The following is a 15,645-nucleotide window of genomic DNA, read 5'->3' on the forward strand; positions in this document are numbered from 1 at the left end:
TTTATTTAGTTTTATGTTTCTTATTATATTTCTATATTTTAATGTCCTCAGAAACCTTTGACTCACCATTGTTTAATAAACAAAGTGTGATGATCGTTCACTACTAGTAACATTTATAATGGGTAGATCAAATTAACAGTACCTAAATCCATTAAACAGTTCTTGCAAATCGACTTTATATTTTGACAGATTTTAAAGGCACACAAGGAGCAGTGCTATGAAAACCTACCCTACCTACTTCTCTTCATTTGTATTTATTAGTTGTTTTTCTTTATAGGCATAGTATTTTTCTCAAACCAGTGAGAATAAATTATAGACATCACAACATGACAGGCAGATTGAAGTATTTAGAACATTCTTTACAAGTATGGTTGAATTATCCCACCCAAGTAATCCCAGTGTTGATGAAATACTGTTGTCTAAATATAGATTCCACATTCATAGTTCCTCACTTATTCCAGTAACGCCCCAGATCGTTTTTTCCTGATCCAGGATTCAGTCTTTTGTAACACGTGGTCTTTAGTTGTGTTATTTTAAAATGCTTTAACCTAGAGGAGTTCACCACTTGCTTGTTTTTAACCTTTCAAGATGCTGACATTTTGAAAGGTTCAGGCAAATTACTTGGCATTATGCTCCTCAGTTTGGGGTTTATTTTATTGCCTTCTCATCATCTAAGTTAGTGATCTATTTTTTCAAGTTTAACTTCCTTATAGGGAAATATTTGAACATGTTCAAAGAGAGAAAAAGCAATCTAATGTACCTGACATACCCATTTTCTAGCTTCATCAGTTACTAAAGCATGGCTAGTGGTGTTTTGTTTATGACCCCCAATTCACAGATTACTTAGAGGCAATTCCTAGACGTAAATCTTTTTGACTGGATATTTCAACTTTTAGCTTAAAAAAAATAAGGATTCTTTAAAAACAAACAAAAGACGTAACCATGATACCAATCTACTATCTTAACGTCAAAAAAAAAAAAAAAGAAAGAAACAACCTTCCTGACAGAAGTGTCTCATACCAGTTTGGAGTATTATTGTGCACCTTAGTCTGATTAACTGTCTACATCTGCCTACCAGTTGACTAGAAATAGAGGTGAGAGGAACAAATTAAACAAGGCAATGTGTCAGCAAAATCCAGAGATAGGGTTTCTCTAGGAGAAATAACATAAAAATAATAAAATTTAAAGAAAGGATGACTCTATGGATTGAAAAAGACTTAAGACAAAACCACCAAATATAAAGTGTAATCCTTTTGTGGATCCTTATTTGAACGTGGGAATTGTGGATGCGGTTGAGTATTTGATGCTGTTAAAGAATTAAGCAGTTTTTAAGATGTGACAGTGACTGTAGTTACATTTTTTTAAAGTTCTTACCCATTAGAGGTACGCACTGAAACATTTATGCATGAAATAACATCTGGAACATTTATGTGTGAAATGATTTATAATAACGCAAAGATTGGCCTGTTGAAACTGATGCCTATTTTATAGTTTGGCATGCTCTTCTCGTTGCCATTGTGTTTGCCTTGGATGTTGTACGAAATAAAAGGTTTTTTTCTGCATTAATTAAGGGATGGTGATACATCATTTTCAGAAGTTTGTAATGCATGTAAGAACCATTATTACTGTGGACTATTGCTTTTGTTATCATATTCTCCCCAGTATTACTATCAGTGTTCTTCATAGGAATAGTAAAGATGTATAGTGTTGTGGATTTTTTTGAATTGTATATGACTTACTTTTCCATTGTCACTTTTTAAGGTAATGAGCATGGTGTCAGGCTTTGCACCATTAATTTCTGCAGGTATCTTCTCAGCCACTCTTTCTTCTGCATTAGCATCTCTTGTGAGTGCACCCAAAATATTTCAGGTGAGTATTTCATATTGCAAATTTTATTATAGAGGTAGGCAAGATAATATATTTCAAATGGGATTTTTAATATTTTTAAATGATTTATTTACTTCTGTCAACCCTGTGTATTTATATGATACATGCCAACACATATATCAAGAGTGGCATATTTAATTTTAGGCACAGGAATGTGGATATGTATATTTATATAAACAGTTATGCATTTATCCACTGACAGGGTATAGTTTTTGAGTTGTCTTTCTGGAAGTGGTAATGAAATTTTGCTTTTTTGACATGTTCTGTTAGCATAAATTTTCATGTCTTACCAAGGATAAAAAGTACCATAAATCAAAAGAAGATACTTTATCTTGTTCCTGTTAGCATAATGCCAAAATAAGTGTTTTATTTTTATGAATATTTGAATGTCTAGTATGTGCCATACATTATGTTAGGTGCTCAGGATATAATAATAAATAAAACATTATCTCCCTTTAGTGAGCATCAAATAAATAAACAACTGATACTGCATAGAAAGTACTTTTTATTACTAAAACAAATGAAGTATTGATTCTGCAGCTTTGTTCTTAATTTCTTGTTATAATTAATACAGTAGAGGTGTAGAATATATCCTAAAACTATTTTCAGTATTGTTTTAAGAAAAGTGATTAAGTTTTATAATTAGGATTTTTATTTGCTTTAAGTCTTAGATTTTGACTTGGTTTTCTTAAAATAGGTCACACATCTATCATACTTCTCAAGCTTCCACACTTCTACATATATGCCTGCTTCTTTGACTCTTTATTCGTGTAAGACTGTCAACCTGGTGTGGGGTAAAATAGATAAACACTACAGTGTATTCTAAATCTCCTGCCTTTCTGATACTGGAAATGTTTAACTCTTCTTTACAATTTGTTGATAAAGCAGTATGAGAGGAAAAAAAAGAGGACCAAGAATTAGAAACTTGGGTTCGTTTCCTGATTAACCTGTTGTAACTGTAAGCAGATCTGTATGTCTTATTTTGATGTATTCCATTTTAATGTTTACATTTCTTTATTAGGCTCTATGTAAGGACAACATCTACCCAGCTTTCCAGATGTTTGCTAAAGGTTATGGGAAAAATAATGAACCTCTTCGTGGCTACATCTTAACATTCTTAATTGCACTTGGATTCATCTTAATTGGTTAGTCTATACATGTGTGCTGATGTAGATTTTGGTGCATTTATAGTATTAACTGTCAACATTGAGTCATTAAATCATAAAATGTTACTTTGCCTGCTATACTAAGTTTCTTTTTGATCAAAGGAAAAGAGTTTAGAAAATACTGCAGATAATAGCATTCATTAAATATTTGCTCAAACTCATACCCTCACTAACTCCCTATTAGGCTAAAGGGAGCTCCTAGGTTCTTACCCTAAAACAAGTATGATAGTAGCATAGGGTAAAGGATGACGGTGTCTTCCATGAAGGTAGAACCTCTGCTGATCTTTTTGGTTCCTTTGCTTCTGATTGGGTCTTAAAGAATGTTTGGACTTTTGATTATACCATGGAAACTAACTTTCTCATCTGATACTTAAAAATGTATCTGGTATAGCTACTTTTTGAGAACAGGTTGGTGATATTTAATAAAGTTTCCTATGATCCACCAGTTCTTAGAGCTTTGTACCCTGCAGAAACTTGCATATATAAGAATATTTTTAGTGTCATTAATTATAATAGTGAAAAATGGAAAAACCTGAGTGAAGCAGCAGAATAATATTCAGCAGTAAAAATGTGAATAAACTTGGTTTTCATATGTTAATATGGATGAATCTCAAAAATAATGAATGTAAAAAAATCAAATTACTGAATGATAATATTGTATGATGTAATTTATGTAACTTTTGAAACATCCAGAACAGTGCTCCATAATCCTTGTGAACCATATATGTATGTAGGAAAACAGTATAACGTCACTGGAAAGAATATTTCAGTTTTGAGAGAGAGAGTCATAAAGGAGGTTTCTACTGTGTACATAGGATATGATTTAAAGTATATGAAGTATGTATAGCAGAGTTCACTAAATCTGGGTTATGAATTTAGGAGTATTATGTATTATCTAAAGGTTTGAAATGATTCATAGTTTTGAAAAGTTAAATGTCTAATATGTCGTATTTCTTTTGCAGCTGAATTGAATGTTATTGCTCCAATTATCTCTAACTTCTTCCTTGCATCATATGCACTGATCAATTTTTCAGTATTTCATGCATCACTTGCAAAATCTCCAGGTGATTTTACATTTTATTTAAAAGTTTCATAAATGTGGCAATGTTTGATTTTAGAGAAAATAAAACTTCAATACATTTCAAAAGATGGCATGTGTGGAATTAGTTCACTAATGCTTCATTCTGCCTTTATAGTTGAGTCAAATTGAGTCTTCAGAGATCTGCTGTCATGCAGTTTATTGGTAAACAATGTCTGTTTCTTGCTTCAAATAATTTAAAATAGCATTAATCTCAAATTCTGGCTAACTGTGAAAGAATTATTTTGTTTTTTTCTGTATTTATCAGTTCTAAGAACATTGTTATGATATAGTACCCTATCCAGGAATATTTTTAACACAATGAGTTCTGTGGAATTCTAATATAAGGGGTCTTTATCAACTGAAAAATTACTCCATATACAGTTTTTATGGGTATTTTGTTATAAACCATGACAACAGTTGGGCATCAGAGAAGGAAATGAAGTAACAAAAACACTATTGCTTCTATGGGCCTAGAAGTTTCTCAGAACAAGAAAGATAAACATGGGAACTTAGGACACAAACATCTTAGCTTCAGTTTTTAAGAATATAAAGTTTAGAGATGGATGTGGGTGTAGCTCTAAAAGGGCAACACAAGGGATTCTTGTGTTGAATTTTTCTTTATCTTGACTATTTTAATACCAAAATTTTAGCTGTGATACTTTGGTATCTTTTGCAAGATGTTATCACTGGGAGAAATTAGGTAAAGCACCCCCAGAATCTCTATATTATTTCTTAAAATTTTGTGTGACTCTGCAGTTATCTCAAAATTAAAAGCTTAATTTTTAAAAAAGAATATAAATTTTATTGAGATGAAATACTTCCCCAAATGATGATAAGTTTTTCTAGCAAGTAGGTGAGGTTTTTTAACAGTTCCAAAGAACAATTTATTTGAATTGTTTTCTATATTCATTAACATATGGATGTGTCTTATGCTCAAAACCAGAAAATAAAATCTCACTATTAAGGACACAATTTGAAACCTAATTTTTTCATCTTCTCTTATTTTTAGCATTCACTGAGTTTAGGTTGATTTGTATTTTTTTAGTAAGGACTTTTTGAATAGGGAACTAGTAAGATACGATAATGTTGATATAAATAGATGTGCCCACTTCATGGCTCTCAAGAATCATGACATTATGATCAGTAATGGTCTATGACTTTACTGTTTAATTAGCTTTACAGTTCACATTTAAAGACTTCTCCGTGTAGCAGCCACAGAGAAATTTATTTTGTGCATGCATATGTACCACTGTCTAAAGCAGATGAGGTAGCTGAGTGACTTATTTATCTATATTATTTGTTTCTGTTAGGGTGGCGTCCTGCATTCAAATACTACAATATGTGGATATCACTTCTTGGAGCAATTCTCTGTTGCATAGTGATGTTTGTCATTAACTGGTGGGCTGCATTGCTAACATATGTGATAGTTCTTGGACTTTACATTTATGTTACCTACAAAAAACCAGGTTAGTAGTCTTCTCTCTTAATATTTAGTATTTCAAGCTAAAAAATGTTTAGATGTTCTTTGTACCTTTTCATATCTAAACATCCATCTTTTGTATTTTGGAAAGGCCTTTTGCATAAAACCTAAAATGCTTTATTTCTAAATATATGTAGTTTTAGTGAAAAAGTTACTGTAAGGCTTTTTATTCTGTGGAATTTCATTCTTACCCATGAGTTAAATTTAATTAATCCTATTTGTAGAAAAATAACAAATTCATGTAATAAACATTCTGTTTCACTCAATATGTTTTAAAATTAATCTTTGAAAGGATTTTATTATAGTACAGAAGTTTCTATTAGCCTGATAAGCATTATATGTATTACCTAATGTGGTTTAGTACCTACTATAATTTGTACTACAGAATCACAAAATATTAGAACACATAGTATCTTCCCACTAGCTTACTGTATAGCAAGGAAAATTAGACCGATATACTTAACTGGGAATAAAGAGGGAAATAGTTAAAGATTATCTAGAATGTGTAGCATTGATAACTGCTGCGTCTATCTCCACATAAGCAGATGCTGGGATAGGTTAGGATTAGTCCAGTTATTTAGTGTGATAACATGTAACAAGAAAATCTATTGAAAAAACTTGAAAAGTTGTGGCCCAATAGAGTAGATTAGAAAGAGACGACAAAGTAGTTGCAGTGTAGTTATTTTACACAGTGAAGAAACATTTTGTAATCCAAGTATGAGAGAATGAGGTTTTGGATTAGAACAGTGGCTTTAGAAATGAAATGGACAAAGAAGATATTGTTTTAAATATCTTAGAAACAATTATTTCTCTAATATGCCTGTTAAGTCTCTAAAGTAACAAATGTCTAAAATCATCATTTGTGTTTAGACTGTTTATTCAATAAGAAGTAAAATTTGCCTTGATGTTCAAATAACTTAAACAATGAAGTACTATAAATAGTACTTTATAACAATCATAGATCTGCCTTTTTCCTTTTTGACCTTTGGCTGTATAAGCAATAATTTTTAAATGTTTTTTTTTCTTTGTTTGCAAGACTCATTTTGAGTTGAATGCACAGCATGTCTGCAGCCCTTTCATCTCAGTCTTTTCCAAGTTGTACACTTTCTTTAAATGTTAATAATAGCTCAGATTAGCATTGCCTTGATTTCATACTGTAGATGTAAACTATTGAAATTCCTGATGAGTACAACAGTTTATTTTAGCAGCTGACTTTTTAAATGTGCAAGCATTGGTTATTGATGATTTGTGATCACCAGTATTATGGTGCATGAACACTGTCCTCTTACAGATGTGAACTGGGGATCCTCCACACAAGCTCTGACCTACCTGAATGCACTGCAGCATTCGATTCGTCTTTCTGGAGTGGAAGACCACGTGAAAAACTTCAGGTAAGTGATCAGGTAACACAGAAACATTTTGTCTTAGATGGCAATCAGGACTTCATTTATTGTTTAGTAATATTTTCACTTCGTGATATTTCATGAAAAATTATCTAAAAGCATAGAATATTGTTTCTTGTTTGGTTTGATTTGAGCAGTTTATTCAAAAACAAGGTTGAGGCTTCTTGTTCTCAAAAATTTACAAAGAGAAAAATTATCATCTACCTTATAAAAATGTTACAGAAGTTCTGGAGGTTTCTCTTTGAAGGCTTTTAGATAGGTATCGTTAAAGTAAACTTTCTTCCCCCCTCTGTGGCCATTCAAGTTTATAACTATTAAGGATGAAATTCATAAAAATACTTGTTTTATAATTTTACTCAGGCGGTAAATATTTTCATGTTAGTGGCTTTGTTCTCACTGTGGAACTGGCGATCAGTTTTTGTGATAAAGAATCAATGTCAGAGTAAAGAACATTTCTTACTATTTCCTTCCTTTTTATTTTATCTTAAAATAGTTTATCAGTCATCAATTTAAACGCTATTCCTTAATTTAACGTTTCTAATAGTCGATGAGATTCAGTTATTAAAGCACTGTTGGGAATCAAAAGTATTAATTTATTTATATAGATTCTTAGAAATTATAGATTATTGTTAAGTGTAGCTAAAAGTAGGCTTGTCATTTTTTTAAAAATAGACCATTAGACAGTCATTCTCATACTGTTCATGTAAGCCTGGCACTGAACAGGCAACTCTTCAGTCATGAGTAATTGCTTCTCATTGGCTTCTAAACAGTAATCACAGGAATAAATTCCTGTTTTCAGTAAAACAAAAGACAGAATCTTTTTAAAAGAAAATTTCAAGATGGATAAGTGCTCTACCAAATTTCTCTCAAGAAGAAACACCTTTGTATTAATATATTCTTTTTGTCACTCTTTGAATATCCTCCCTACCCCCCTGCACCAACCACCACTACCACCAATTTGTTTTGTCAAATGAAAGATTCCCATAGACCACAGATCTTCAGTTTTGGAGTAGAAAGAAATAGGGAAAAGAAGTGAGAGCCCTGGGAGGAAAACTTTAATTTCAGCACATTTTTAATGTTTTAATAGTTAATGCAAAGTATGGCAGAAAATAGAAATCCTTGCTTTGTGCAAAAAGCTGTGTCCCGGAACTGAGAGTATGATCAAGAATCAGAATTAACTTGCCGTCAATAAAAAACTGTTCTTTGGCTTATTAATAGAAATGGGAATTTTTTAAAACCTTTAAAAACTTAAAAAAAAAAAGCTTACTCTAACAAGTGTTTTAAAATTCTTATCAGAATTATACATGAACATATTTAAAAGAGGAAAAGCTTACATTTGTTGTGAAAATTAGTAGTTGTCCTACTTCTCAAATCCCTATTTCTTTTATGCCACTGGCAACCAATTTCAACTCTTAGCTGAATTGTGTAGTATTTACTTAATAGTCCCCAAAGGCATGTTTGTCTTATTGTATTGTTTGATTTTAAATTTTAGGCATTCTCTCCTGATTTCTTTCATCCATGCATGCCCATTACACACACACACACCCTTCTCTTTACCCTATCCTCCCAGTATATTTTTATGTCATTATTTTGATTAGGTTAGACTTGATGTTTATATTTTTATGACTTTTAAAGCATAATTCAGAGCTTAGCCTTGTAAATTATGATTGCTTTCTTTTCCTGTACAGGTTTTATGTTTTCTATGTAGCCAATAAATTGTTTTTCCTATTTCAGTTTCTATTTATCTCTATATCAGCCTTCACCAAATTTGCCAAAAGATTTTGTTTCCTTCACTTTATAGTTTCTGTTTCCTTGGAGTGTCTTTCTCATCATTTCCTGCCTCTTTAATTTGGGTTCACAGATTTAGCCTTGTCTGAAATGTCTGTGATCTGGGGCTAGGGAAGTTCTGCATGAGGGGTGGGGCTCTCAGTCAAGCCCTTAATGGAGATTAATGTGACCATGATAGTTCTTTGAGGTTTGTCATCTTAAAAGTTTTCTTTTTTAATTTGATTAGATTTTTCAGAAAATCTTTTAATCTTTGCTTACTGATAAAGTTCTGGCTGCCACAGTTCTGAGAGCTAAGTAAGAAGGCAGCTTGGAGATTTCAGTTTCCACCATATAGCAAATGTTCTCCTAACTCCCTGCTTAAAGTAGCTGCTTATGTCCTCAGCTATTGCTCCCAGACCACAGGCCTCTCTAGCAAATAAGCTCTAGCCTAATAGGGTTGGAGAAAGGCAAGGACAGTTGCCCATCATAGTGATGGAAATGACTTGGGTTCATCTAGATGCTTCTTATGCAAACTTTAACTTAGTTCTCCTTATTTTTGTTTTTTTAACACATTGCCCCTGCCACTTCCAGAGGCATCTACTGCCTGTCAGTCCTAGGCATTTTGATGATTCTTAGGTGTAAAATCCGGAGAAGACGATGGCACCCCACTCCAGTACTCTTGCCTGGAAAATCCCAGGGGCGGAGGAGCCTGGTAGGCTGCAGTCCATGGGGTTGCTAAGAGTCGGACACGACTGAGCGACTTCACTTTCACTTTTCACTTTCATGCATTGGAGAAGGAAATGGCAACCCACTCCAGTGTTCTTGCCTGGAGAATCCCAGAGACGGGGGAGCCTGGTGGGCTGCCATCTATGGGGTCGCACAGAGTCGGACACGACTGAAGCGACTTAGCAGTAGTAGCAGCAGGTGTAAAATCAGGTGGCTTCAGTGTTCTCTTAATGCTCATTTATAATTTAGCCTTTTCCTGATTTGTCAAATCCTTTATTGTTCTTGCATCTGCTTTCTGGCTTTCAAAATTTCAGTGCAATTGTGTCCTATCCTCTTCTCTATATTTTGGTGCCTTAAAAAAAATCCTATCATACTATGGAGATTTTAAAAGAGGGAGTAAAGATGAAGGCAGATATTCACACTCTCGTTACTAGAAGACATCCCTAATATATTTTGTTCTATACCTTTTTTTGGTATACTATTATACCCAAGTTATACCTTTGTGGTATGTTTACTAACATGTTTACTATTTAGTAAAGATGGGGACTACAGGTTCATTTCCCACAGTACTAGGTTATATTAGTAATAGGTTAAACTACCATAACAAAAAGCTGAAAAAACAAAGTGGCTAAACAAGATAGATATCAGCGTTCTGTGATAGTCCAAAGGTAGATGGACAGTTTATGGCTGCTACATAGATTGGCTGCACTTGGTCACTCAAGTCCCCCATTTCTTCCTTTTACCTCATCAGCCTGCCATTCCCTAGGATATGTTTTTATGTCCATGTGGCCAAAGACATCCCCAACTCCACAGTCTAGATTAAAGAAAAGGTAAAGAAAGTATGGAGGGTGACCCAGGTTCCTTTTAAAGGGTAGGATGAGGAATTAGGAACATCATATGGGCTGGAAATCAGTCTTAGGGCCACTTTGAGGAAGGCTAAGAAAGGCAGTGTTTAGCTGGGGAGCCATGTAACCTGCTAACACTCAGATGGAGAGACGGGACTACTAGCAGTCTCTGGGCTGCTAAAGATGACTTCATGTTTGGTTGCCTCAAATCTATTCCTCCAGACAGAACTGGATTTTCAGATGGCTTGCTAAAATTCTGAGTCAGTTTGTAGTCTTTATTCAGCTTTTCCTGCTTATTTTATGAGTACAGTTAGGAGCTACTAATTTAGTAGGTAAGTCAGAATTCTCATCCTGTTTGCTTTTTGTTAAAGTTTAACTATACACATTGTTGTTTTAATGAGTTTTTGTGAATCTGTTTGAATTTATGAAATGGATATGTGAATATTTTTTCCTCAAACAATATTGACTTTTATTTCTAGTCAGTGAAAATCAAGAGTTAAAAATACATGAAAAATCATGTGAGTGTCTTATTTTTTGAAAGGCAGTTGAATTAATTTTGGCTTTCATTTTAATGAATTAGAATTAAAACTTTTAGTTCAAATAGAAACCTTTTCTTCACCATAGGTGATTTTACTCATAGAGCAACATTCACTAAAATTAAGCTAGATTAGGGAAGACTGATATTACTAAGCAGAAATGAGTATGATTTGATGAGGCTAAGAAGGAAAGGGACCTGTTCTTTACATGAAGACATGGCCATGTTCTCATGAAGTTTTGTGAACTCTGTTGAAAGAATTGTAATGTTTATTACTTTTAGAAGAAGAAAAGTTGTTACATGTTTTTAATTGGTTATGGTCATTTCTTTCTGTAGTATCTCCCAGAATCTTGATGTATATTACCTATTAATTTAGGATATTTGTTATGATGTTTGCTCAAAGAAGATTTTGTTTCTGCATTTCTCATGTACCAAGGAACCCTGATTATGTCATCTTCTATGAGAATTGTGTAGCCTGTGTCTTGAGGACAGTTGTGTAAAGGAGAGTCTAGTGTAACAATGTAGTGTTAGAGAAGCAACTTGAAATCATGTCCATGTTATCAAAACCTTAAATTTCTCTAATTACATTTCTCCTTTTAATCTTAAATTAGGCCTCAGTGTCTTGTTATGACAGGTGCGCCAAACTCACGCCCAGCTTTACTTCATCTTGTTCACGATTTCACAAAAAATGTTGGCTTGATGATCTGTGGTCATGTGCATATGGTAAGTCCTAGTTTTGTCTTCCATATTAAAACATTTTACACTCTGTGTATATCATTTGTAATTTGTGAATCTTTCTAGATTTGAAATAATTTGAGTAGCTTTTAGGAAGCAATATTGCTTTAGCTAAGAAAAATAGCCTACTAAGGAGCTAAAAAAAACTAAGGAAGCTGAATGGAATTCGGTATGTGTTTTTTTCTTACTGATAAATCTAATAAAGTCCTGAGAACGCCAGGAACATTTACTTGTCAGATATGGTACTGATAAATATTTAGTATCTGGTATGTAAAGAGTAGGGTGAAAGCTGAATTCTTGCCCATTCATTTTAGTTTTATTCATGAGTAAGGAAATTACTAAAAATAGGGGTAAATGTTCATCTAAAAGTAGTTTTATTTTTGGCCTCTTGGCTAAAATCACTAGATGATGGATCTTTTCTGCACAAGAAATTGGAGTGTTTATTTACCAGATTAACTTACCTCCCAGGCTCTATTGCTTATTTTATTTTGGTGCTAGAAATGCATGTTATATGCCCTATGTCCCAGCTGCTGCTAGAGTTAATCTTCTACTTGTAGAGTAGTAAAATGTGTGTGTAGGGTGGTGGAAGAACACACTGAGACACTGACTCCACTTGGGACCTGCAGAGTTTCAGTTTGTCTCCAAGTAGATCAGTTCAGGTTGGAGTCTTGAGCATAAGAAATTGCACAGAGGCAATTTTTCTACTAATAATGGTAAGTTGTACCATTCCTTGTCTTGTTTAGTTGCTAAGTCATGTCTGACTCTATACGACCCCGTGGACTGTAGCCCACCAGGCTCCTCTGTCCATGGGATTTTCTAGGCAAAAATAGTGGAGTGGGTTGCCAGTTCCTTCTCCAGTTCCTTATTCATGTATAATTAAGGTGAACTTTTAATCTTATTTTTAGTTTTTTTTTTCTTAATACACTTTAGGTAAAACATATAATATATTTTATGTGTTGCTTACAAGGATCAAAATAGAATTGCAAGTTGAAAAAACTCATTTCCTTTCATATGTTATGTCATTGTTCAACAGAAGGACAAAGGAAAAAATGAATTTATATAGCTAACTTTGACTTTTAATGATATTTCTAGGTTTCTGAGAATTAATAACTCAGACATTTGAGACAAATGAAAAACAAGATGGGAAACTTTCCATAGAAAAACAGAAGGCTCTTATTTTTCTCTGTGTAAAATCGTCTCCATTTTCAGTAATTTATAATTTCTCTCATTTACTACTACCAATACTTATTTATTTTTCAAAGTCTGTTTCCTTTTCTCTTCTTTCTGTGCCTCTGTTCCATCAACACTGTCTTTTCATAGTCTTTATTGGATATAATTCACCGATTTGAGAGTAAAATGCTAGCATTATATTGTACTTCCCTTCTCCCCCCACTGCTATGTTCAGATGCCTTGTTTAAGCCAAGATAACTGGAAGCTTTTTTATGAAAATGGAATAGATTGCCTTTCAGTTAAAGACTTATTAATGTTTTTACCTTAAAGGGCCCTCGAAGACAAGCTATGAAAGAGATGTCCATTGATCAAGCCAAATATCAGCGGTGGCTTATTAAAAACAAAATGAAGGCTTTTTATGCTCCAGTACATGCAGATGATTTGAGAGAGGGTGCACAATATTTGATGCAGGTAAATTTCTTACCTCTTTTAAATGATAACATTTTAATTCTGTGTAAGTGTTCAAAATGTTTTTTATTCCAGGTTTCATTATTCACATTAATAAAAATTGTAAACTTTCAACATATGTTTATTACTGTATACCACTACAGTTTGTGTAATTTGGGAGTTAAAAGGACTATAGAAATACTGTGCTGTTAGCTGACAGCAAAGAACCTCTTTGTGAATTATCTTAGCCTATTTCTGTCCTTTTCCTAAGGTATTTCCCATTCACTCCCAGCTGCGAGTCACTGGGTTTTATGGAGAGAGTGTTAAGTAATGGCAGTCCTTATTTAATTTTTTAAGAAATTTTAATTCCTTATTTTTTTTCTATTATTGTACTAGTTCTAAACTTAGACTTATCGTGGGTTTTGTGTTTGGCATAGTAACCAGAATATGGGATTTGGAATCAATCCTAGGTTTAAATGCTAGCTAGCATTGCTACTAGCTTTGCTTCCTTATTATAGATTTTGGACCAAACAAAAAAATTATTTAACTTCTCTGAAACTCAGTTTCCTCAACTCTTATGGTTGTAGGAAGACAGTGTTGGCCAACTTATTTTTATAGGAACCTCTTTCTTCAAAAGAAAACTTCAGGCAAAAGCCCCTTGTTTTGCTTTGCTTTGTTTGAACTGCTTTGTAGAGTGGGAGATTGAGAGTACTGTCACTGGCCTTTTTCTATTTTGTGTCTTTTAAAACTTGACAAGCATATGGTTAAGAATACCCTAGGCAGTCCTCTGGAATAATAAGAGGTGGAAGTAGGATTGCTTTGACAGACATAAAGCCTTATCATAAAACTATAGTGATTAAGAAATCGTGGTGTTGAAGTAGGGACAGACATTTCAACTGAGTAGAAACTGAGTCTTTGATATAGGAAATTAAATGCATGACAGAGGTGACATTGAAAGGATGAACTGGGAAGACTGATTATGTGAAAAAAATAACAGGTCTTTTTAAAGATGAACAAAAAATATTTCCAGGTTGAGTTGAAAGATCTACACAAGAACAGAAAAATTTTTAAGCTTTTAAAAGAAAACAGAAAATAAATTTTTGATCTTGGACTAGGGAAGAAGTTTTTAAATGAGACACAAAAAGTTGAACTGTGAAGAAGAAACCAATTTTTTTTTAGTTAACATATAAAACTGCTTGTTAAAGAAAGCATGAAAATGAAGCCACAGACCTAAAGGAGAAAACATGTTATCAGCAAAAGAATATGGTCCACAATATATAAAGAAATACTATAAATCAATAAGAGATTTTTTTTTTTAAAGGAGTAAAAGACATGAAAAGAAGAGGAAACCTAAATGACAGAAGTTAAAACTAAAACCATAGTACAGTCTGTAGCGCCTTTTCTAGTGGCGGTAGATTTGAAACGCTTTAACGGACCAGACCCTGGGAAGAGGAAACTGGACTGGTGCAAAGAATTTAAGAAGGCCTGCACAAGTTATTTAGAAGATAAAAGATAATCAGGAGCAAAATGATTGGATTAGTTTGTCCTTGATTTTTCCCTATTTAAAGTGTGTTCACCTGAAACTGTATTTTACTCAGAGATCGAAGTATTGACACCATGGGAATAAAGGTTCAGCATCCTAGATGTTTCTTTGACATCGCCACTAATAATCAACCTGCTGGAAGAGTTGTCTTTGAATTATTTTCTGGTATGTTGCCCCAAAACATGCAAGAACTTTCGTTGTCTTTGTACAGGTGAAAAGGGGACTGGGAAATCAACTCAGAAGCCATTATATTATAAAAGTTGTCTCTTTCACTGAGTTGTCAAAGATTTTATGGTTCAAGGTGGTGACTTCAGTGAAGGAAGGAAATGGACAAGGAGGGGGTATCCATTTAAGGAGCATTTTTTGAAGATGAGTGTTTTGCTGTTAGACACAATAAAGAATTTCCCTTCAGAAAAAGAATTTGTATCCACGGGAAGGATACAAATGTCTCACAGTTCTTCATAACAACAAAATAAACTCCTCATTTAGATGGGTCTCATGTTGTTTTTAGGCAATTGATGGATGGTCAAAAAGTTGTGAGAGAGATAGAAAACCAGAGAACAGATGCAGCTAGCAAACTGTTTGCTGAAATGCAGATACATAGTTGTGGGAAGCTAGTTCCCAACTCTAAAGAAAACAGAAGGACTTCTAAAGAAATCTGACTGTCTGGGCCTATCTGTATGTGGTCGTGCTCAGTTCAGTTCAGTTGCTCAGTCGTGTCCAACTCTTTGCGACCCCATGGACTGCAGCACACCAGGCCTCCCTGTCCATCACCATCTCCCAGAGTTTACTCAAACTCATGTACATTGAGTTGGTGATGCCATCCAACCATCTCATCCTCTGTAATCACCTCCTCCCAC

General features: G+C 33.7%; 1 protein-coding gene across 2 annotated transcripts in view; it reads left to right on the forward strand.

The window, feature by feature from the left end:
- Positions 1-15,645, forward strand: part of SLC12A2 (solute carrier family 12 member 2) — a 91,922-nt gene that overhangs the window by 50,300 nt on the left and 25,977 nt on the right. For both annotated transcript variants that reach the window (XM_025293037.3, XM_025293038.3), the window contains exons 11-17: positions 1,762-1,869; positions 2,909-3,032; positions 4,016-4,117; positions 5,445-5,600; positions 6,906-7,005; positions 11,502-11,613; positions 13,126-13,266. In XM_025293037.3, the coding sequence (XP_025148822.3) occupies positions 1,762-1,869; positions 2,909-3,032; positions 4,016-4,117; positions 5,445-5,600; positions 6,906-7,005; positions 11,502-11,613; positions 13,126-13,266 (843 nt within the window). The remainder of the gene's footprint in view (positions 1-1,761; positions 1,870-2,908; positions 3,033-4,015; positions 4,118-5,444; positions 5,601-6,905; positions 7,006-11,501; positions 11,614-13,125; positions 13,267-15,645) is intronic.

This window comes from Bubalus bubalis, chromosome 9 (genome assembly GCF_019923935.1).
Source record: "Bubalus bubalis isolate 160015118507 breed Murrah chromosome 9, NDDB_SH_1, whole genome shotgun sequence".
Taxonomy (NCBI): Eukaryota; Metazoa; Chordata; class Mammalia; order Artiodactyla; family Bovidae; genus Bubalus; species Bubalus bubalis.